General features: G+C 44.0%; 1 protein-coding gene across 1 annotated transcript in view; it reads left to right on the top strand.

Annotated features, from left to right (window-relative positions):
- The window catches only part of DRAM1 (DNA damage regulated autophagy modulator 1), a 36,166-nt gene extending 21,819 nt beyond the window's left edge, over positions 1-14,347 (top strand). The window contains exons 4-7 of the mRNA XM_027541978.1: positions 3,556-3,733; positions 7,803-7,861; positions 11,738-11,830; positions 12,428-14,347. Of these exons, the coding sequence (XP_027397779.1) occupies positions 3,556-3,733; positions 7,803-7,861; positions 11,738-11,830; positions 12,428-12,472 (375 nt within the window). The 3' untranslated portion in view covers positions 12,473-14,347. The remainder of the gene's footprint in view (positions 1-3,555; positions 3,734-7,802; positions 7,862-11,737; positions 11,831-12,427) is intronic.
- The last annotated feature ends 9,818 nt before the right edge of the window (positions 14,348-24,165 follow it).

The raw sequence follows: 24,165 nt of genomic DNA, 5'->3' as shown, positions 1-24,165 counted from the left end.
AAGAGTTGGAAAAACACTGTTTATTTGGCCACGCTGTGTGGCTTGAGGGATCTGAGTCCCCTCACCAGGGATTGACCCCGTGCCCCCTGTAGTGGAAGCGCAGAATTCTCACCACTAAACTGCCAGGAAATTCTGCCTACTGATTTTATTCTAACTTGTGAATTCCTATGATTCCAAGGTCTATTTCAGGGAAAGTGTGGGACCTCTTTGTCGATGGAGACAATATTTTATATTTAAAAAAGATATAACTAACTACGAGTACTCGCCTCACAGGGTTATTGCTGGGATGCAATGAGATAATGCACAGTACCTGGCAATCTGAACTTGGCGGTCATCACTTGGTGATGGTCACTGGTGCATCACTAGAGGCCAGCACCCCAGAGGGCCTGCTCTGCCATCACCATTGTCCCTTTGTGGCCTCAGCGTGGAAGTTACTCCTAGAGGACTTTTAGTTCTGCCCCGGAGAACTCCTTCAACCGTTTCCCCGACAGAAGTGAGTTGATCTTGTGTGATGCTTACTTTCAAAAGAAGGTGTCAGCCTTCAGTGCTAGCTGGCTGATCAAGTCCACTAAAGCCAGAGCAGAAGGGCGCTTCCCCCCGGCGTGGACCTGGGAGGCTGATAACCTCAGGCCTCCACCTGCACCGTTTGCTGTCCCCCTGTTCTCTAGTGTCTGCAGGCATTAGACCATTGTCGGAGAGCCCGCTGCCTCACCTGCACCACGTGGGCCTCAGGGAATCACCTTTTCTACCCTGCACCTGGAGGAAGCCATCTGTCGTCATCATTGTTTAGTTGCCAAGTTGTGTCCGATTCTTTGTGACTCCGTGGACTGATCCTCCAGGCTGGTCTTTCCTCCACTGTCTCCCGGAGTTTGCTCACATTCATGTTGTCTGTGAGGGGAGAGTATAATAAAGTGCTCTGGGAAACCCAGCGCTGGGTTGTGAGGGGTGAGGCACCCTCCCTTGTATGACACAGAATCTTCAGGACAGCCCAGGGCAGGGATGTTCCTCCAAGGTCGATAGCCAACGTGTTTTTGTTTGGGGGTGTTACAAGTCCACAACTACCAGTGTTTCCCTGTTAACACTGGCAAAAGGTGAGCTCCAAAACTGCAGCTCTCTGGAGCAAAACCTATAAGGCTTCCGGGGGGCATCTGCAAACTTGGTTTGCTTCTGGCTCTGTTGAATTTTCCTACTCTTGTTGTCTCGTATGAGGAAATAGGGCTTCCCAGGTGGCTCAATGGTAAAGAACTTGCCTGCCAATGCAGGAGACGTAAGCGACATGGGTTTGATCCCTGAGTCAGGAAGATCCCCTGGAGGAAGGCATGGCAACCCACTCCAGTATTCTTGCCTGGAGTATCCCATGGACAGGATCACAAGAACTTGAGGCTTCCTTAGTGGCTCAGAGGGTAAAAATCTGCCTGCAATGTAGAAGACCTGGGTTCAATCCTTGGGTTGGGAAGATCCCCTGGAGAAGGGAGGTGGCAACCCACTGCAAAATTCTTGCCTGGAGAATCCCATGAACAGAGGAGCCCGGTAGACTACAGTCCTTAGGGTTGCAAAGAGTTGGACATGACTGAGCAACTTAGCACTCAGGCACACACGCATGAGGAAATAAACACCACTTGTTGCCACATTGTCATGTGGTAGAGCCCCTCAGTGACATTTCCTTTTATTTTATGATTGTGTGCATTTTACATTCCGTAACAAACAGCATTTAGTGAAGTTTTCTAGGTGATGGACATTTATGAAAACATTTCATGCTTTACTTGTATAATTCTAATAATGAGCTCAGAAGACAGTTAGTAGTTTATCAATGAAGACATGGAGACACAGAGAGGTTAACAGTCTCCCCAAATCTCATGAATCATGAGAGGCAGAAGTCACCTTTGAATCGAAGCAATCTACCCAGAACCTGTAGGGAAGAGTTAATGTCAAGGCCAGAATGAGGCAAAGTCTGTGAGAAAAAAAGCATGTATACAGTTCACAGCTCTAGTGTCAGAAAGCACAATGGAAAAGAAATTTTTTAATGGAAAGGCGATGAACTGGAAAGTTACAATTTGTCTGGTGGAGTGAATTGTTCAGTGGGGCCAGTATGTCCTGTGTGATATCCTGCCAGGTCATTCTCACAGCAACGCAACGTCACAAGTGATGCACGTGTCTGTGTTTAAACCATAAAGGGCAGACTTTAGGGAGAAGACTTAGGTGGTGAGATAATTACACGTTTGGTTCCCTTTAAGGCTTCTGTGAAGTGATTATATCTTCATAAAGACCAGAAATAGAATCTCTAACTTTTCCTGAGAGCAAAGTGTTTACTTTGTCATTGGGCCCATAAATATATCTTTACAACTTCCTTGTTTGATATCCTGTAATTCATTTTCAGCCTGCTGTGAGCAAACCAACATGTGCAGTTATCTCAAGAAGATTTAGAGATGTGAGGGCAAGTGAGAGAGTTGAGTGGTGGTTTTTCCTGAGTGGGAGGAAACCTCATTTGTCAGGATCTCACAGCCAGCTTTCTCTCCTGCAGGTGACAGATGGCTGTATTTTGGTGTGTTCTCACCAAGCAACCTCTGTCAATGCTTTTGTGTCCCTCACAAAGTCTCCTTTTTGGAAAAGTCATTTCCCGAGGTTGAATCCTGTCAATAGTCTAGTTTTCTCTAGTGTTACTATTAGGTTGTCCAATCTGGGTTTTTCCATACAGTCTTACAGAAGAAACTATGAACTTTTTGGTCAACTCAATATCAAGAGAGTTTCAAAAAAAAAAAAAAAGGTTTTCATCTTAACCTCTATGCAAAATTCATGTCTGATATGCTTCATTTGCCTTTGCCTTCTGAAGGACAGCTTGGATGAGAGAATATGTATTCCACCATGAAAAAAGGCACACTGGAAATTCAGCTCCTGCTAAATTGAGGGCCTTTGGACCTGACTTCATCAGGGTTAATGTGGGTCTCTTGGAGTTTACAGAATAAGATTCAAAAGGATATGTTGAATTGGCCAGGGTTGAGGAAGCAAATTTCCTGACAGTGCTAGTTAGAGGGGTGGGGTGGCAGTGGAAAACAAAGTATGTAAATTCTGGATCTGATTTGCTTACCAGCCTGAAAAGAAAATGGAGAGTGGAAAGTACCGTTATCATCGGAAGATGCTCCTAAAATAACCTTGGTGCCTTCGCAGCAGATGCTTTGTCTTTTGTTTATCTTTCCTTGCTCAGTTGTGCCTAAGATTCAAGGGGTGAAAAGAATTTGTTTTTCTTATTTCTTTTATATTTTTTCGTTTAATATGGGCTTTCACACCCCCCTACCCAGTTTTATTGAGATACTGTTACTGAACCAGGCCCGTTTTGCTCAACTCGCAGCAAGTCAAACATATGCTGTGGAATAACCAAGTTTCTGGCATTGACTTCAATGCTGGAAAGGCCTTGATCATTTTCTGTAAGCCGCTGCCTTTTCCCAAGACGGGGCGGGTGCATTTGTGATGCCTGGTGGGCTTGAGAAGCCCAGAGTCAGGGAGTGTTCCACTCTGGATGTGCGTGGAGTAACAGCACGTGTGTGACATTCTCTCTAGGAGCTGGCGGTTCCCGTGGTCCACGACGGCGGTGCCCTTCTGGCGTTCGTCTGCGGCGTCGTGTACACGCTCCTGCAATCCGTCATCTCTTACAAATCCTGTCCCCAGTGGAACAGCCTTTCCACGTGCCACGTGCGAATGGCCATCTCTGCTGTGTCCTGCGCAGCTGTCATACCCAGTATCCTTTGAGCGTTTGTCAGGTCCTTGCAAGCCCGACACCCCCTTCACCTCACTCCTATTCCCCAAAATGGAGAAAGCTAAGGCTGACAGCCAGGCGTCAACAGGCTTCAGAGGAACGACTGGGCAAATCACAAGGAAAGTAGCTCAACCTTGTCTGGTTAAATCAAAAGAATCTTTGGGGGAAAGAATGGTGTGAAAGGAAAATGGAAAAAAAAACCGTCAGAACACTTCAGTCTCTGTTTACTTTCCTTCAACAGGGTCCGTTTCATGAGCCGTGTGAAAATATGTATTTTTCTTTGTAGTGGTTGGCTGAAAACATCAAATATTGATATTGTACTTAAAGTACTAGCCCAGTGGAGTCCCAAGAAGCCAGACTGTCCCTTCTTCCCACAACTAGGTGATTAGAGGGTTTGATTTACTTGTCCACATTAAGAGGTTTTAAAAAACTCTATACTATTTATTTCTAAGTCATTTAAAACACATTTACTTTTTCTTTTTACCACTGATTTCATTTTCAAAATGAAGTTTTATTTTTTCTATGTCAGCAGTGTGGAAGGAAAATATAAATTTATCATACTAATATATTCTGACTTAGAAGGAAAGAAAACCAACCCTTCCATTTTTTTTCTTTCTCATTCTTTCTTTTCCTTTTTTCTTTCCCCCAAGAGGCATTTAACAAAATAAAATTGGTCTTTCAGGGGTGGAAAATTTCCCATCTTTCCAAATATCATCTGCAGTCATATCGAATACTGAAGAGTCAATAAAAATTGACGATTGCTGTCAGATTATTGGAAAGCAGCAACTATTTTATTAGCACTGGTTTTGTTCATCTGGGTTGGGTTGTGGTATGTGGTGGACAAGCTTGAGTAAAAAAAGCATGGTGTCCTCATGTGCTTCTAAGTATTAAGCCTTGCATTTCTCTTTCAAAATTGAAGCTGTACAAAACGTGAAGTCTAAGGATGGTTTGGGATTTTGTTTTTTGTCATTTAGGGAAGGAAATATTTAATTATAAAAATTTCTAAGCACAGAGGAATGAATTCCTAGTACTGAGAAGTTTAACAAATTATGACTTTGGTTCCTAAGATAGTTCCTTCTCTGTTTCCTTATCCTATTTATGGATCGAAGACATTCATGCTTTCTCTGGACACCTATCTCCTCAAAATTTGTAGGCTGTATTAGTTGTCGGATTTATAAAACCATTTGTAAAGTTAAAAACAAAATTTCTCTATGCAGGAAAGCTTTCCTTGCTTCCAACTTTGGAGACAGATCTCTAGGTATTAAAATGAGAGTTTTAATAGAATTAGCATTTCAGGCCAGAGTTTCACATACTAATAGTTCCCGTTTCTAGAAGTTCCTAGGAGCCCTGCTGAGGGGTAGAATCCCTGAACAGAAGCAGATTGAGCCAAGGAACTTGAACAAATGCACCCATATGAAAAAGTCTGTGATCTTAAACATTAGCATCATGGATTTATATTTCCTTACAAAGCTTTTCAAGCATCTTTAAAATGCTCTGTATGAGTTCCATGAAACAGCCTCATTTGACTCCTGAAGAAACCGAGACTTGGGGTCATGCTTCTAAGCCCTTCCCGCTAAATTGTCCATCTTGCATCCAGCTCCTGCAGCTTTCAGAAGCCTTCACAAAATCACTAATGATGCAAAGGCCAGGTTCCTTTTCTTGAGACGTGTAATCTGAGGCTGCCTATTTTTCCAACCTCAATGTTACACTGTCTCCCGTGTGTGTGGCTCTTCGTTATTCTCGGCTCTTCATTATTCTCTGTGTTTGCTGGTGCTCTTCTCTTACCTAAATAACCTCCTCCACCTTGTCTTTCTAGAACTGAGCTGTCCGGCCAGGACAGTAGCCACTGGCCACATGGGGCTGGGGAGCACTTGAGCGGGGATAGTCTGTGCAGAGATGGGCTGTGAGTGTAAAACACCAGATGTCAAAGACTTAATGAGAAAAAAATGCAAACCATCTTATTAATAATTCTTTGCAGTATTACATGTTGAAATGAGAACATGTTTGGTATATTGGGTTAAATAAGATATGTTAAGATTAATTTCATTAAGTCCTTTTTTGTTTTTGTCACTGTGGCTACTGTAGTAGAAAATTTGAAGTTATATGCCTGAGTTTCTGTGGGATAATGCTGTTCTAGCTCACATGCTTGTGTGCTCAGTCCTGTTGGACTCTTGCGATCCCATGGACTTGTAGCCTGCCAGGCTCCTCTGTCCATAGGATTTCCCAGGCAAAAATACTGGAGTGAGTAGCCATTTCCTCCTCCAGGGTAGCTTCCCAACCCAGGAATCAAACCTTCTTCTCCTGTGTCAGCAGGGGGGTTCTTTACCACTTGAGCCACCTGGGAAGCTGTTCTAGGAGCTTCTCAAACCTCAAACAACTATTGTTGTTTTTTTGGCTGTGCTGCCTTCACCAACCAGGTATCTAATCTTCCCTCTGAGTCATCACTGCACCCTATTCTTTTCTCTCTAACGAGGCACATTCCCTGGGTCCATCAAGGCTGTGATATTTCTGGGAACTGAGACCAGGTCTGTTTTGCCAGAGTTTTCTCTACCTCTCCACCTTCTCCCCAGCATGGTACTTGATGGGACTAGCTGCTGCTGCTAAGTCGCTTCAGTCGTGTCCGACTCTATGCGACCCCATAGACGGCAGCCCACCAGGCTCCCCCGTCCCTGGGATTCTCCAGGCAAGAACACTGGAGTGGGTTGCCATTTCCTTCTCCATGATGGGACTAAAGGTGAGGCAAAGAATTAAGTGAAAGAATTAAGAGAATTAAGCTATTAGAAACAAAAGTATGGTCATGACATGATCAGGGGACCTTCGATGCTCTCTACTTTTACTTTGAGAAACTGACAAGTGTTAAAAATGGCAAAACATGAGAGGTGGGGAAAGGCAGGGAGAGAGGATGCTGCCTCCAAATTCAGAGATGCTCAACTTGGCATTAACTGATGCAACACTTGGAATTCTTAACTCTTTGCAAAAGCTTTTCATTAAAGAGCATCCCCATTACTCTCCAGCTTTCTTTTGTCTTTTAAGTTCAATCAAAACGGTCGCAACCATCTTTGTGCCGACAGTTTTGTCTGCCTTGCGCTGTAGCCTCAGTTCCTGGCTTTATTAGACTGACTTCTCAGGGTTTGTCTTTCATCCCCTAGGTCAGATGTAGGATGTCAGGTGTAGGACGTAGCTCTTTGATTTGTAAACCCTTTGGGCCAAGGACTGGGGGCTTCCCAGGTGGTGCTTTTGGTAAAAAATCCACCTGCAATGAAGGAGACCAAGGTTCGATTCCTGGGTCAGGAAGAGCCCCTGGAGGGGGCGTTACGGCAACCCTCTCCAGTATTCTTGCCTGGAGAATTCCATGAACTGAGGAGCCTGGCAGGCTACAGTCTACAGGGTCACACAGAGTCAGACACGACTGAAGCAACTTAGCACACGTGCACGCGTGGGCCAAGGATTAAGGTCTACTTATACACAGTTATTCAGTGGCAAAAGTCTGTTTTTTTTTTTCTTTTAAACAATAATACCTTAACTTGCTGTAGCTTGTGTTTGTATATGAGCCTTTGTATATGAGTACTTTGTACTCATATGAGTACTTTGTAATGCTTTGGTACTTTGAAATGTTAATTTTTCCTTGAAGCTATTGCCTTGAACATAATATTTTAAGGAAGAAGAATTTTAATTGACATTTTAATTTAGGTAAAATAGTATTTTAGGGAAAAAGTACTCCAAAATTACCCATATTAGACTGCCGTGTCAGTGATTTTGACCAAATTTAAACAACAGGGTCAAGCAAAATGTAGCCACAGATTAAAAATCTTCTATACATAACTGCCAAAGTATTGCTAAGGAAGGACTATTTCCATGTTGTATTTAAACTTCTGTCATAATCAGACTTAAGGTTTGAGATGATAAGAAACTGATATAACTGGTTTGATTGTAAATATGTTGGTACTAACATTTGAACACTGTGCAATGGTTATATTATTAGAAGAATAATCTAGTCTTTAACACTAAAGGACCTAGTCTTCAGTTTCCTTAACCAATTCCCCCTTTTTAGTGATTGCCTGTGCTTCACTAATTTCTATAACCAAGCTGGAGTGGAATCCAAAAGAAAAGGTAAAATTTAAGTTGTTTTAAATGTGACTGTCAAACCTGGTTCCTGCGTTTTCAAAATTATTTTTAAAAATTTGAATTTCTAATTCTCTCTTAATCCCTTCAACCATTGAGGCTTAGTAAAAGAAGTGAGATTGAAGGGCAGGGAAATGATGTGAATGAAGGTGTGTGGCAGTCAGAGGAAACAGACAAGCTAAGCATACAGGGGATCTGCTTAGCATGGGATGGGAACAGAGAAGAACAGTTTCTCAGCATAGTGTGAGAAATAAATGTGGTCAGGGTAAGTTTGTGGGGGAGTAATTTGTGCAAGTCTTTAAGAGGTGGGCAGAGAGGCTCATGCTTGATGTAGGTGATCAGAATAAGCCTCTGAAGGCTTTTGAACAGGAAAGTAAATTAAAAGAATATTATTGGATGAGTATCATTAGTCAGAAGCAGCCCCTGGGATGGATTGAAGAGGAGAGAGCCCAGAGGCAGGATGGCAGGAAGAAGGTAGTTCCACTAGATTAGATTTCAAATCGAGATTCACCTACATTGGAATTAATAGCTTGAGTATGAAAGGAAATGAAGTGAAATGACTTCCAAGCTTTTGTCTTGGGTAAGCTGAAGAACATGTTCTCATGAACAGATTCAGTTCCTAACAGGAATTAATGATTCCATGGGGGGAAATGGATGGGTTTGGTTTTAGAATAGTTGAATCTGAAGCTACAGTGAAAAACCGAGGAGAAATGTCCAGTTAGACACCAGGGACAGGATCAAGAGCCATCAGAGCATAGGGTGGAGTGACAGGTAATTTCCAGACCCAACACGGGAACATGAGGAATCAGATGTTTTGAACTGAGATCAGCTTATGCTCTTAGTTGGGAGAAGGCAATGGCAACCCACTCCAGTACTCTTGCCTAGAAAATCCCGTGGACAGAGGAGCCTGGTAGGCTGCAGTCCAGGGGGTCTAAGAGTCGGACACGACTGAGCGACTTCACTTTCACTTTTCACTTTCATGCATTGGAGAAGGAAATGGCAACCCACTCCAGTGTTCTTGCTTGGAGAATCCCAGGGGCGGCGGAGCCTGGTGGGCTGCCGTCTATGGGGTCGCACAGAGTCGGACACGACTGAAGTGACTTAGCAGCAGCAGCAGCATGCCCTTTGTTAACCTACAGAGAGATGGGAGTTACTGATGAGCAGGAGTTTTTTCCCAAGGCAAAGGTGGAGTTACTGATGCTTTTCGAAAAGCAGTTTCAAGGACTTCTCTGGTGGTCTTTTGGTTAAGACTCTGTGCTTCCACTGCTGGGCACGGATTTGACTCCTGGTTGGGGTAACAGCAGGGTCTGAGGAAGGACTTTCCACCATTACAAAGGATTCTGGCAGGTGATGGAACCCGGCAGGAGGCAAGAGAGAGACTGAAGGTGGTGAGGACCAGTCAGGCAGAAATTCAGAGGAAAAAGTTCTTCCTGAAGAGAGCTCACAGCAGAGCAGCCTCGGGTGTATTTTACTTTTTAACCACTGGGGGGAGTCCTTCCACCACAAATCAAATGAAACAAGTATGCTGGGAAAGATTAATCAGTCCCCTGACAGTTACCCCCCACCCCTTTTTTTTCCATTCATTTTCTATCTTAAAAATGTGGAAAGTACCTGATTTTCTATTCACTCCGAAAATTGCTATCCCACTCATATTGCCTTCTGTTCCCAATATCCACAAATGCAAAGAAAACCCTTTACATCAATTCATGGAATAGAATGTAGTGTAAGAGTCCGGGCCCCTGCTTCAGTGTACTGTTATTAATGTCATGCTACAGATATCTTCCCCTCCCCCCAAATTCTGCTTCTGTTTGGATAAGCCATCTTCGTTGTCCAGGGATGACATGAGATGGGGTTAATGTAGTCCTTTGAAAAGGACGTGGCCCTGGTTCTGGACCCCCTAATATAGCTGGTCATATGCTCCCCAGGGTGGCCTGGGTGAGAACAGCGGGTGGATGCAACCCTCCGTGGGGAGGGGGAGCAGTGGTATCAAGTTTGATGCACCTCGATGAGATCTTTGTGGTGGAGCAAAGAAAAGAACCCACCTGTAGTCTCGCACATTTGTTTGTTCACCTTTGTAACTGACAGCAGAGCAGACAGTGAAGCAGGAAGAAAATATAGGTTATGATCTGAAATCAGAGGGCTGGAACTGGTGACAGGCCACAGGCTAATTTGGCATGTGGGCTAAAATCAGAATGTAGACAAGCATTTTTGACTTGGACTCTGCTGCTGCTGCTGCTAAATCACTTCAGTCATGCCCGACTCTGTGCGACCCCATAGTTGGCAGCCCACCAGGCTCCCCCGTCCCTGGGATTCTCCAGGCAAGAACACTGGAGTGGGTTGCCATTTCCTTCTCCAATGCATGAAAGTGAAAAGTGAAAAGTGAAAGGGAAGTCGCTCAGTCATGTCCGACTCTTAGCGACCCCATGGACTGCAGCCCACCAGGCTCCTCCGTCCATGGGATTTTCTAGGCAAGAGTACTGGAGTGGGGTGCCGTTGCCTTCTCCAGACTTGGACTCTAGACAGTATTTAAAACTGTTTTTGTTTATCATTTTTTAAAAGATTTTTTGATGTGAACCATTTTTTATAGAGTCTTATTGAATTTGTTACACTATCACTTCTGGATTTTTTTTTTTATGTTTTGAGTTTTTTGGCCCTGAGACATGTGGGATCTTAACATCCCCTGCATTGGGGTCTTAACCACAGAACCACCAGGGAGGTCCCTAAAAATGCTTTTAAAGTGGTTTCCAGCATTTAAAAAATCAGGGAAGATATCTTTGTCTCTGACACACGCACACACACTCCATGGGTTTTGTTTTTTTTTTTTTTTTTTAATCTCAAAGTAACATTGGGGTCGTATATTCCCATTTGACAAGAATGGAACAGAATGGATGAGGCATGGGCTCCCCATTGTTCCTGTCTTTTTGCAACCATCAGTTTCATTTCTTTTTCCTGGCCTGCAGAGGTAGCCAACTTTGGAACCCCCATTGAAGCCCTTCTGTTTCATGCCTTGCACCCTCTCATTCCTGTCCCCAAGAAGAGAAGTCTCAGTATTAGCCTTTACTTTGTAGCTGTGCTAACCTTATAACAAGCAGACCTGTTGTCTGAACTGACGTTTTCTATAGCAACAGAGAAACACAGAAGCCAGTCTCCTTTAGATGCACACTTCAGATCTTAGTACACAGATTCTGCTGCTGCTACTGCCGCTAAGTCGCTTCAGTCATGTCCGACTCTGTGCGACCCCATAGATGGCAGCCCACCAGGCTCCCCCGTCCCTGGGATTCTCCAGGCAAGAACACTGGAGTGGGTTGCCATTTCCTTCTCCAATGCATGAAAGTGAAAAGTGAAAGTGAAGTCGCTCAATCATGTCTGACTCTTAGTGACCCCATGGACTGCAGCCTACCAGGCACCTCTGTCCATGGGATTTTCCAGGCGAGAGTACTGGAGTGGGGTGCCATTGATAGGTATTTTTCAAGCCTGCCTTTCAACTTTGGGGTTCCCAGCGGTGGGAAAACCAGCCATGCTTTGTATGGAAAGTTCTTTCTTCTACTGAGTCCACATTTGCTTTCCACTCTCAGCCATTTTGTGGTCCTTCTTCTGCCTGTTGAAATTCCACAGACAAATTGTAAAGCCAGAGTGTGTGAGAACCGGAGAGAACTTTGGGGTTATTGTATTCGCATTCTCGTTGGGCAGCTGCCCCGATGCACATCCATGTGGCCTTGCTCATCATGTTTCCTCCGGGGGTTGATTTATGCTCACTGGACAGCTTTTTCCTCTGTCCCGCCCTGCTCATTGTTATTTCAATATGTCCACTAAAGTGAATGCATGTAGGCTCAGTTCTGTTTTTCTTATTGTTTTTGCTCTTAGGATTATGTATATCACGTAGTGAGTGCGATCTGTGAATGGACAGTGGCCTTTGGTTTTATTTTCTACTTTTTAACATTCATCCACGATTTCCAGGTTGGTATTTATCCATTCATATGTTATAAGTTACTGATGATGAGGGTTAGTAGGAAGCCATAGAACATTTCTCTCATTAAAGAAACATAAGAGCATTAGCTTTCTTTTTTACCCTTATGTGTTTGAAAAACAAAAAAAAATTTGCAAGTATTGTGCAACTTAGTGTATTCCCAAAGGAAAGCTATCTTGAATAGTTCTCCCAAACAAGGAAACATTCATCTGTCCCCTGCCATTTGATGCTTATGGTCATAGATCCTGGTTATTTACTTTGTGAGGAGGTCTCACTTACAAGTTCCAAATAACAGGAAATATGTCTTTTCTTAAAAATAAAAGTGTGTTGTTGAAAAATGTTCTGAAGGCGGAGAGAAGGTGGGACCTTGTCAGATTTGGCAACAGGGAAAGTCTTGCATCTTGAAACAAGTGAATTATTAACTAAAAGGTTACAGAAAGCCAAGAAAATTCTTGAGGACCCAACTCAAGCTCCCTACAAACCATAGTGAGATCATCTCTGAGGGGGTGCAAAGCTCTTAGGAGTTTCAGAGCTGGCACTGGTGGTGTTTACTTTCTTTTAAACTTTTTTTTTTTTTTTTTTAATAGAGTGTCACCTTAAGAATATCCACAGAAATCAATGGTGATGTTTGAAGAAAGAAGAACTCTATCTCACTCAGTGGAAGTGGCAGACAATTCCTGGAAGTGGTACAGAGGACAGACAGGGTTTTAATGCTGCCCTGTGTGGAATTCATCTGCAGCACATCCAGGACTTGAATTTCTTTAAGAATTCCCAATAGTTGTACTATTTCCAAAGGTATGTTTTCCTAGAGAATGTAGAGCGTTTATGACATTGTAGCAATGTTTTTATAACTTTCCAAGTAGACACTGTTTTTGTATTAACAAATTCCTGACAGACAAAATAAGGTATTCCAGCAAATGGAGACCTCTTATTTTTATACAAATTCTGTTTTTGTTAATTTCTCTCTGTGTGAGTGATTTGTGGAGTACACTAACTGAGAAATTCATTCAAAAGTAAAATCAGGGGATGTTCTTTTTAAGATTTTATTTTTAGAGAATGCACTGTATAATTTTATATCATAAGAGCATTTCTAAAATTCAGTTTAAAATGATCATTAAGATTTAGTTAATAAACTAACACTAACTAAGAGACTGATTTTTAGATGAACCAAGCAAAAAGCTTCTATCAAAAGGCCTTAAGACCACTATGCGCATTAACTCAGTGACCATGGAAGACCTCAGTTTTGAAATTCCGTCCCCCGACCCGTGGGCCTCTCTGCTCACAGAGACCCAGCTTTTACCCTTGCTGCTAACTGACGGCAGTCTGTAGTGATGTGTTCCAGGTGGGATGGTTTCAGCCAGGCAAGTTAGAAATCAAATCCTTCTAACAACAGAGTGAAATGGAGGTGAGCAACTAACAAGAACTCACTGGATTCCAGAGTGATGAGGGGAGGAGGGGAGTGTGTCTCAGGGAACATCCGAGGAATGCGGGATTATGGGAAGGAGACTTGCTCAATCCTAAACCTCTGCAGAAACCAACCTGCAAAAAGCATTACACATTCCACTTACAAAGCTGCCCTTTATTGTTACTGGCACAACTCGACACACTGTCTGACTCAGAAGCCGCACCACACATCTCGCATTCCTTTCACGCCAGCCCATGGGCGCTGACGGGGAGTGCAGGTCTGAGAGGGGAGGGAGAGGAGCATGGTGCAGGAAGGAGTTACTTTGCTCCTCTTCTTCATCCCCACGGCTGGATGTTTGCACACTCTAAGAAATGTGAAGCAGATCCTTTGCTCGGTAACAGCACATCACGAATGACAAGTGAAAAGCAAGTCATTCCAGAGGAAGAAGTGGCTCTTGAGATGCAAAGGTTTAAAAGTGGAAGAGAAGGAACTCACCTTCAGGGACCCTCCAGACCAGAAACCCGTATCTGGCCAAGAGGTTCCAGACCTTGAGGGCTCATGCCAAGGGCAGAGCAGCTCACTTGGCCAGCCATGGAAGGAGGCTCAGTAGTGGTCAGCCGCCTCCGCAAGGACAGACCCTCTCCCCTGCAGGTTCAGTGGTGAGAGACTGAGACCCACCTCTGGGTTGGTGGTAACTTGGAACTGAAATGCTGGTTACGTCTGTGTTCTGCAGAGGAGGGAAGCCACTTACCTTTGCTGTGGAACCTGCAGTAGAATGAATCCACAGTTGGGTCTCCCTTGGAACAGACTGTTGTTATCAGCCCTTCTTGACACATTTATTGTCATCCTTAATTTCTGTATCTCTCTGCGTGATTTAGATTGGGAGCTCCTTGAGGGCAGAAGTCTGTGCCTTAATCTTTGTTACTTGAGCATTTACCAGGCTGCCTCCTGGTACACAGTAGGTGCTTAATAAAAACTCACTGAATGCATGAATGAGGGAGTGAGCAAGTGGAGACATGGCTGGGGGATATCTGTAGTACTGCATAATGAGATTTACTCTGGTTTACTAATGAGGTAATAAATAGCCTATGTCACCTTTTAATATTGACTGTTTTGCTTTGTGTGCTGTAAACGTTTCAGTTGTTTGGGCGTCTCCATGCTATGATGACTCTCTTCATCCTGGACAGTTATCACAGAAATTGTTCCATGGGCTAGAGCAAATGGTACACCTGGCTTGGCAAACTGAGAAGGCCAAAACTCACTCCAGACAGTCACGTTCTGCTGATTCCATGAAATCTCGAAAGCTGGTCTCCTCCATATTTTGGTATTATTTCTGATTGCCATGAACTTGCATTTCCTTGGACCTCATGGCTGAAAGAGTAAAATAAAATGAAATATTTCTTTATTTTAAATCTATGTCTCTGTTAAATTATAATATGTTGACTTGGTACTACTATGAAGTATATTTATTCAGGAAAGTATTCTAGCTCCACTTGGATTCTATAGAGGTAGAGTTTAAATCTCATTATTATTATTATTTTAAACAATTTTGGCCATACCACGTGGCATGTGGGATCTTAGTTCCCTGATCTGGGATTGAATGCTTACCCACTGCATTGGAAAGTGGAATCTTAAACACTGGACCTCTGAGGAAGTCTCAAACCTTATGTTTTCTTAATTCATGTAGTTTTGCCTGTGGGTAGGATGGCTCATCTTTGTAGATATTTTTGAGTAGTAGTATCAGAAGTTTGCACAGAAATCCAACTCAACGTTGTTGAAAGAAAGAGAGGCACCTATTGATTCAAGTTATGCGAGGTCCTGCGGTGGAGCTGTCTATAGGGACGGCTGGATCAGAAAGTCACCAGGACTCCATCTATTCTCTCCTTCTCTCTGCTGGCATCATTCTCAGGCAGGCTTTCCCCTTGGTGGGCGTGAGATGGCTTCTAGAGCCCCAAGCTACAAACTGTCCAGTGGAATGAGAGGACTTCCTAAAAGTTCTAACCAAAGCCCTCCAGTTGAAACTCACTTTCTCCGATTGGCTCCCTTGGGTCACATGCCCACCCTGTCACCCGGGGAAGTGCAATGCTCTGATTGGTCAGACCAGTGTCACATGTTCACCTCTGGAGCACTGAGAGGGGTCCGCGCCACCCAAACTACTGGGCTGATGGTGCTGGAAAGTTGTTTCTCAGAAGAAGGGGATGGGAAATGGGTCTTGCACTAATGTAAAGCTGCAGATTCCACTACAGAATTCAGTTCTTCCTGACCCCAGAGGCCAGAAGAGCCAACCCAACTTGATTCAGAGTAAACCAAATTTTACCGGCTATCAATCTTTTCAGGTAAAAAAAAAAAGTTAGTCATATAGGTGATCAGTTTGCATTCAGTTAACTTCAAAGTCATGTTTATATGTTTTCAAATTTCTTGTGTTCTTATTTAGTCTCTGAGGTTAGTCAGACAGTGAACTGTCACATGTTTCAAATGAAGAAGCTAAGGCAAAAAAAAAAAAAGAGAAGTTCAGTGACCTGTAAGTGGTTCTACTGCAACAGATTCCAGTCTGGGGCTCTTGTTTTCTTGATTAATAATCAAGTGCATCTCCCCTGCCCCCTAAACACTAACAGAGGATTCCACAGAAATTGCATTTCATAAACCAAATTAAGTGCATTAGTGTTGTGCTGTGTCTGGATTTCCTAACATCCCTTACATGTGGCATGGTCCCGTGCTCCCATTTTTCACTCATTTGGAGACACCCTGGTCTGGTATTTGGGCCTGGAATGAGGAAGGGGCAGTGGGAGGAAGATAAGTGGTCTTCACTCTCTCCCACTCCCTAATTCTGGCAAGCCTGTAAGCCCAGCCGTCTCCCCACACACATACTCTTGGTCTGGCTCTGAATGCCCTGCATTCTCCAGGCCAGAATGTCATACATCTGCATCCTGTCTGTTGCACAAGAGAGCAAGCAACCACAGCCTCAAGCCCTGGAGGAGAAGTTTCTGATGCTCCTGGGTCACCCCCAGCAGATCCATCTTCTAAAATGAAAGGCAGCAGGATGCCAAAGTTGCGTTGGGGGTGGTGGCGCCCTCCAGAATCGATGCTTGGAAAATGCCGACGGGGCTACCAGCCATCTGCCCTGTGGTTTGGGCCAGGGTGCCGTGAGATGATGCCTAGGAAGCCTGCAGCCCAGGCAGTCCCTCAGTTATGCGCAAAGCCCTCCATCCCCGGAGCCAGCTCCACCTCTGGACTCTTCAGTTACGTGAGTCTCTCTTTAACTTTGGTAGACTCGGGCTGGATTTCTTATGCTTATTCCTAGAAGAGCCCCAATTTATACAAACACTCAAGAGTTCTAATACGCAGATATAGCAAACTACTGTTTCCTGGACTTGCTGTGCCGTGGTGGAAAGATAATTTCTAGATAAGTGGCCATTCAGCCGTGCCTCACTTGCAGTCCTTCAACTCTGAATCATGTTTTCTTATTTTTTAAATTTTGAATCAGTCATATATTGATGCGATTCAAACATCAAAACTATAAAAAGGTCCTCTGTGAAGAACCTTTGTACTTGCCTGTTCCCTCACTTAATTCACCCCTCTTCTGGCAGATAGCCCTTTTCAATGAAAATACAAGCAGAAACATACCTATAAGATGATTTCCCTTTTAATTTCTTTCCCAAATGTAGCCTACCTAGCACACAGTTTTGAGCCTGCCTTTTTTGACTAGGCAGTGTGTCTCAGAGATATGTCCTTACTGGCACCCCACTCCAGTACTCTTGCCTGGAAAATCCCATGGATGGAGGAGCCTGGTAGGCTGCAGTCCATGGGGTCGCTAAGAGTCGGACTCGACTGAGCGACTTCACTTTCACTTTTCACTTTCATGCATTGGAGAAGGAAATGGCAACCCACTCCAGTGTTCTTGCCTGGAGAATCCCAAGGACGGGGGAGCCTGGTAGGCTACCGTCTATGGGGTCACACAGAGTCGGACACGACTGAAGTGACTTAGCATAGCAATACATAGAGAGCTTCTTCGTGTTTCTTTGTTGTTCTGTTTTTAACCCCTGTACAGTATTCCTTGTGCCATCCTTTGTTTAACAAGTCCCCTGTTTGATGATCAGTCATGTGGTTTCCAAACTTTGCAATTACAAGTGAATGACCTAGTACATACAGCATTTCACACGGTTGCAAGGACATCTGCAGGAGAAATCCTGTAAGTGGGAATGGTGGCACCCACGGGAACTGCATCTGTGATTTGACAAATTACTGTCATCTTGCCTTTGGAGCCTCTTGAGCATTTTTTGTTGGAAAATCTTCCCAGCTATTTCACCCTTTCATCCAAACTGGGGATACTGATGGTAAATTCACCTTTTCTGGGCAACACGTTCGTTCATCACGTGGATTTTGTAGTACAGGGTGTGGGGCAGAGGCCAGCTGACTGTGTCACTGCTCGTCTACAAACCCCTCTCCCTTCCCCCTTTTATTTAAGCTCCCAGGGTAGGGAGGGCAAGGCTGTTTGCTCCCCTGTCTGCAAACAGAACACCATCCCTGTCTTCTGCCTCCTCTCAGGTGCCCGCTCTCCTTCTGTCCATGGTCAAGAGCATCTCCATCTCCAGTTCAGTTCAGTTCAGTCAGTCAGCCATGCCCGACTCTGTGACCCCCTGGACTGCAGCATGCCAGGCCTCCCTGTCCATCACCAACTCCCACAGCTTTCTCAAACTCATGTCCATCAAGTCAGTGATGCCATCCAATCATCTCATCCTCTGTCATCCGCTTTTCCTCCCGCCTTCAATCTTTCCCAGCATCAGGGTCTTTTCAAATGAGTCACTTCTACGCATCAGGTGGCCGAAGTATTGAAATTTCAGCTTCAGCATCAGTCCTTTCAATGAATATGCAGGACTGATTTCCTTTAGGATTGACTGGTTTAATCTCCTTGCAGTCCAAGGAACTCTCAAGAGTTTTCTCCAACACTACAGTTGAAAAGCATCAATTCTTCGGCACTCAGCTTTCTTTATGGTCCAACTCTCACATCCATACATGACTACTGGAAAAACCATGGCTTTGACTAGATGGACATTTGTTGGTAATGTCTGTGCTTTCTAACATGCTATCTAGGTTGGCCATAGCTTTTCTCATTCTCTCGGGTTTTTCATTGTGATCTTGCATTTCTGTCTCTGCCTCTTCTAATCTTGTCCCTTTTCTATCCACTTTCTCTTTTGGGATCTCTTTGAAGGCCTGCCATTTCACTTACACTTCCTTAAGGTCTGAGAACATTTTGCTTTTATAGACATCAATCATCAATCACCATATTCCCTTTCCTCTTTCTGGCAAGCTGACTCATTACAGAACCTCGGGGGAATTCACAGGCTTTTGGTCCTCCCTGACCTTATAGGAGAAGGCGATGGCACCCACTCCAGTACTCTTGCCTGGCAAATCTTGCCCGGCAAATCCCATGGACGGAGGAGCCTGGTGGGCTGCAGTCCATGGTGTCGCTGAGTCGGACACAACTGAGCGACTTCACTTTCACTTTTCACTTTCATGCACTGGAGAAGGAAATAGCAACCCACTCCAGTATTCTTGCCTGGAAAATCCCAGGGATGGTGGACCCTGGTGGGCTGCCATCTATGGGGTCACACAGAGTCAGACACGACTGAAGTGACTTAGCAGCAGCAGTAGCAGACCTTATAGCTTGGTGGTCAGTGTGGAATGACCAGTGAGTGGGGAACAGGGGGCACACAGAGATTCCAGCTTTGGGAAACATAAGTTAGAAATAATAGGCTTTACCTATTATACAGAGTGAAGTAAGCCAGAAAGAAAAACACCAATACAGTATACTAACACATATATATGGAATTTAGAAAGGTGGTAATGATAACTCCTAATTCGAGACAGCAAAAGAGACACAGATGTATAGAAGTCTTTTGGACTCTGTGGGAGAGGGCGAGCGTGGGATGATTTGGGAGAATGGCATTGAAACATGTATATTATCATATGTGAAAAGGATTGCCAGTCCAGGTTCGATGCATGAGACAGGGTGCTTGGGGCTGGTGCACTGGGCTGACCCAGAGGGATGGGATGGGGAGGGAGGTGGGAGGGGAGTTCAGGATGGGGAACACGTGTACACCTGTGGCAGATTCATGTCAATGTATGGCAAAACCACTACAATATTGTAAAGCAATTAGCCTCCAACTAAATAAATTTATATTAAAAAAAAAAAGACATAATAGGCTTTAAAGATGGCCTACCTTGATGCAGGCCGTTGATCCATCATTACACCGTAATCCATAGCATCCATGAGGGTTCACTCTGGGTGTGGTGCACATTCCACGAGTTTTGACAAATGTATACTGAAACGTGTCCACTGTTGTAGCATCATACCAAATACTTTCACTGTCCACAAAATCCTTTTGTCATTTTGAAAAAAACAAAATTGGGTTTACCTATGGGGAGACAGTGTTCACTTTTTTCCAGTATTTTTCAGGTATTCAGGGAATTTTGCTTAACCACCAAGAACATTTTTTTACTTGCTTACATTATTGCTTATGTCCTGTTAATACTGATTGAGCATCCAACCATGGCAAAGATGATGTGAGAAGGTGATCATCTCCTAATTAGTCGCATTTTACCACCGAGGAAATTAAGGAAATTAATTTCCTTACACACCTTAAGGAAATTGAGGTGTGTGCTGTGAGGTTGTCACCAGACAGGTACCAACCAAGTGATGACGCTTGGACCAAACCCAGTGATGTGACCCCAACAGTCAACGTTCCCACCGTGTAGTCCACCTTCCCAACCTTCCTACCAGGACCATGTAGTTATCATCTGTTCTTATGTGAGTATGATTAACTTATCAGCGTCTGTAGGATCACATCACACAGGCCTCAAGGGGGTGAAATCCCTAAACTAGCAAGTTTAGAAAAACAGGTGAAATGTCCATTTTGTTGCTTCAAAAGAGTGAATCCCGGTTGTGCTCTGTGCTTCCAAGACTGACAGGGGTGGGGCGGGGTGGCAGGGAGAGGGCAGTGGGAACACATGAGGGAGAGGGCTCCCGTGCCACACCAGTCTTTAGTGGGAGTGTGAGATGAGCTCTCCCACGCCATGCACAACCCCCGAGAAGAAACCAAAATGGCTAAGGAGTCCCTGGGGCAGCGAGGCTGCAGGCTAGGGGTAACACTCAGTATGACCAAGGCTCTCGTGGCTATGAGGGTTGTTTCCTAGGTCTCTGAACTCTTGGTATCTCTTGCTTCTGGTTGGTGCAATAAGACAGGCTTGGGGTTAGAAACATCTGCTCTCTACTAGCCAAGGACGCAGTCATAGTAGGGTGAAGAGGAGACACAACTAGGCTGTCCCCAACTGGGTTACAGAAGTCCTCACACTTGACAGACCAATGGGCTTGGCATTCCACCTCCGGCAGGCGATGTGGATATAGGATGTAGAGTTCCCAGAGCCTCTAGCAGCAGCAGAAGGGTCTCAGGGCTGGGAGTCCTGGGTTCCAGCTCTCTTGCTCATCAGGCTAATATTAGCACAAGTGATAGGAATGCCTGGAAGACAAAATTCACCTTCCAGAACAACCCTATTGCTCAGGGTCAGGCCAAAGAAGGAAGCTTCGGGTACCACTCAAGATATCTGATTTAGGGTGAAGAGTGATGTAGTTAGGGTTGGCCAGTGATTTGACAGCTGCTAACATAACCTTTAACACGTGTATTAAAATGAATACTGAGCTTAGTTCAGTCTGTCATTTCCTCTTAATACTTGAAAAGCCACAGTTTTGTTTGAAAGTTCCCCCAAAAGGCTCTAGCTAGTGGATTTATTCTTCTGCTTGACTGCACTTGGAACTCTGAAGTCAGAGCCACCTTGAAACTGAAACTGGGAAAATCCCTGGTATCTCTAGCTGGGAGAAGAAGCAAAAGTATGTTCTGAAGTTTATTAAATAATTACCCAGTTGTTGACATGTTGTAGGAGGAAGAAAGAGCTGAGGTGCTGGCAAGTAGGAATAGAGATTTGTTAGGATTTTGGGTCATGGGGCTTATAAATGTGGGAGAACATTCTGGTGTTCCCTGACCTTTGGCTCAAATCAGGGCACGTGTTCTTCCAAGTAGACTCAGTTCACCAGGCCTTGGCATGCAACGTCATTAGTTTGACTGTCTGAATGACCATGGTCAGCTTGGATCCAGTTAATGCTGAAGATACTCAAAAGTCTTTAGCTGTTGGGAGCAGATGTAGCAGTGACTTGAAAGGAGTAAAATAAGTGAGAAACAAAAGTTGGAATTGGCCATTTCAAATCTCATCTGCAGTCAGTGTGAATGGCAGATGAGGGCAGGTTTCCTAATGAACGGTCCTGAGACTAATTTGCTTCCGAGGTTCAGAGTGGAAGGATAATGCTTTTCCTTGGAATTCCCCAGACTTCAGCCATTTCTGTGTCTTCTTTGCGACTTTTGTGATGCTCTTACTGCAATTTACTGAATACTTGTCAATGACTTAACTCTCTTTATCCATTCATCTGCTGAGGAACATTTAGATTGCTTACATATCTTGGCTATTGTAAATAATGCTGCTATGAACATACGGGTGCATATATATCTTTTTGAATTATACTTTTGTGTGGGTATTGCCCAGGAGTGGGATTGCTGGATCTTCTGGTAATTCTATTTTTAATTTTCTGAGGAACCTCCATACTGTTCCATAGAGACTGAACTTTTACGTTCCCACCAACAGTGTAGGAGGGTTCCCTTTCCCCACACCCAGTTTAGCATTTGTTAACTTAACTATGTTTATTTTAAAGAGAAACTTCTTCTCCCGCTGCTTCTTCTGGACTGCCTGGTTGGTAAATGGTGTTACCATTCCCTGGGTCGCTCAAGGTAGAAACGCTCTGCTCCTCACCCCGACCTAATGCTCTGTTAACTTCATCTCCTATGTACAGGGTTAAAAGATAATTATCATCCAAACCAGGGCATTCTGTAAATAAAAGTGACATTATTAATAAGTGTGCCAGAAATAAACTGGGTCTGTCAGAAGCAAATGGGGACTGAGTTGTTAATCATCTCTATGGCCGTGAATCCTCTTCCTCCTTTCCATTCCTACCATCACTGTCTTAGTGCAGGCCTTCATAATTATTTGCTTGGACTAGTGCAATAGCTCACTATAGTTTCCTTTATTTCATTCTTGGTTCTTTTCAACACATGTTACACACCACACATACATACACATGTGTTATACCAGCCTCTTAAAATCCTTCAGTAACTCCCCATAGCTTCAGGATAAATTTCAAATTCCTCAGTATGGTTTACCAGGCTCTTCACAGATCTGGTTCTTTTTTATCCTTCCAACCTGTGAGCTCATTTATTTATTCATTCATTCAACATTTATTGAGAGTTACTCTGGATTGGCACCATGCTAAGTTCTGGAATATAACAATAAAGAAGATGGCTTTCTGCCCTCAAGGTATTTATAGTGGAGAGGAGAAACAGCCAAGGAAACACTAGAGTAAAGAAAGAAAAATGGGCAGTGGTGAAGTACTGCCCTTCCTGACCTCACTGCTCAAGGGACCTGGAAGCTTGATAGAAATGCAGAATCTTAGGGCCCCAACTCAGCCTCACTAAATCCAAATTTGCATTTTAATAAGACACACGTGATTGGAGTTAACACTAGTTTGCAACCCTGGGTCTGTGGGACCATGCTAGTGGAAGAGCTTGGTTTGGGTCCTCAGGGAGGGTCATGCCCCGAAGGAGACTTGAAGGAGGAGACAGTCTGCTCAGTGGAGGTGAGGTGGGAAAAGGATTCACCTGTGCTGTGGCACTGAGGCAAGAGAACATCTGCTGTTTGGTGGGAATTGGGCTTTCCTGGTGGTTCAGATGGTAAAGAATCTACCCGCAATGTAGGAGACCTGGGTTCGATCCCTGGGTCAAGAAGATCCCCTGGAGAAGGAAGGAAATGGCTACCAACTCCAGTATTCTTGCCTGGAGAATTCCATGGACAGAGGAGCCTGGAGGGCTACAGTCCATGGGGCTGCAAAGAGTTGGACATGACTGAGTGACTAACACCTTCACTTCACACATTGTTCAGTATTTAGATTTGAGGTGGAAGCCTCATCTAACTCAGAGATACCCTTATTTAAGGAAGAAATTTGATCAATTTCAGCATATCCATTTTTTATTTGGGCCTATCTGGAAACTGTGATTTAGAATGTATATTTTAATTCATAGAGACAAACAATAGAATAGAAGTGACTAGGAGCTCCGTGCGGTGGGTGGGGTGGGAGGTGGAGAGGAGAATGGGGGATTACTGTTTAATGCGTACAGAGTTTCTGTTTGGGATGATGAAAAAGTTCTGGAAATGGACTGTAGTGATGGTTACACAACACTGTGAATATACTTAATGCCACTAAAACTGTATGCTTCAAAATGGTGAAAGTGGCAATTTTTACATTGTGTATATTTTCTTGCAGTTAAAAAAAAAAAGAAAAAGAATCAGTACTTTTTTTGTCAAAGATTTTATTTTCAAGTTCCTGCTTTGACACCCTAGCAAGTCAGGTAACTTCTTGGAACCTCAGCCTTTTTGCCTGTAAAATGGGAATAACGATATTACCTGCCTCATAGACTTGTCATGAAGATTCACTGAAGCAAAGCCCATAAGGTATTGGGGAGTATGTTGGGTTTTCCTTATGCCCATTAATGACGCTTGCAAAGTATGTTCTTCTTTTGTCTATTAATTTTTTTTTTTTTTTGACTGCTTTGGGTTTTTGTTGCAGCTCTCAGGCTCTAAGAGCAGGTGGGCTCAGTAGTTGCTTAGTAGTTTGAGGGCTTAGTTGCCTCACGGCATATGGGATCCTAGTTCCCTGACCAGGGATAGAACTGTGTCCTCTGTGTTGGAAGGCGGATTCTTAACCACAGGGCCACCGGCGAAGTTCCTTGAAAAGCATGTTCTTATATCTTCAGCACAATGCCT

The sequence above is a fragment of the Bos indicus x Bos taurus genome, chromosome 5 (assembly GCF_003369695.1).
Source record: "Bos indicus x Bos taurus breed Angus x Brahman F1 hybrid chromosome 5, Bos_hybrid_MaternalHap_v2.0, whole genome shotgun sequence".
Taxonomy (NCBI): domain Eukaryota; kingdom Metazoa; phylum Chordata; class Mammalia; order Artiodactyla; family Bovidae; genus Bos; species Bos indicus x Bos taurus.
The sequence above is the reverse complement of the archived record's forward strand: the minus strand, read 5'-3'. Positions and strand labels throughout refer to the sequence as shown.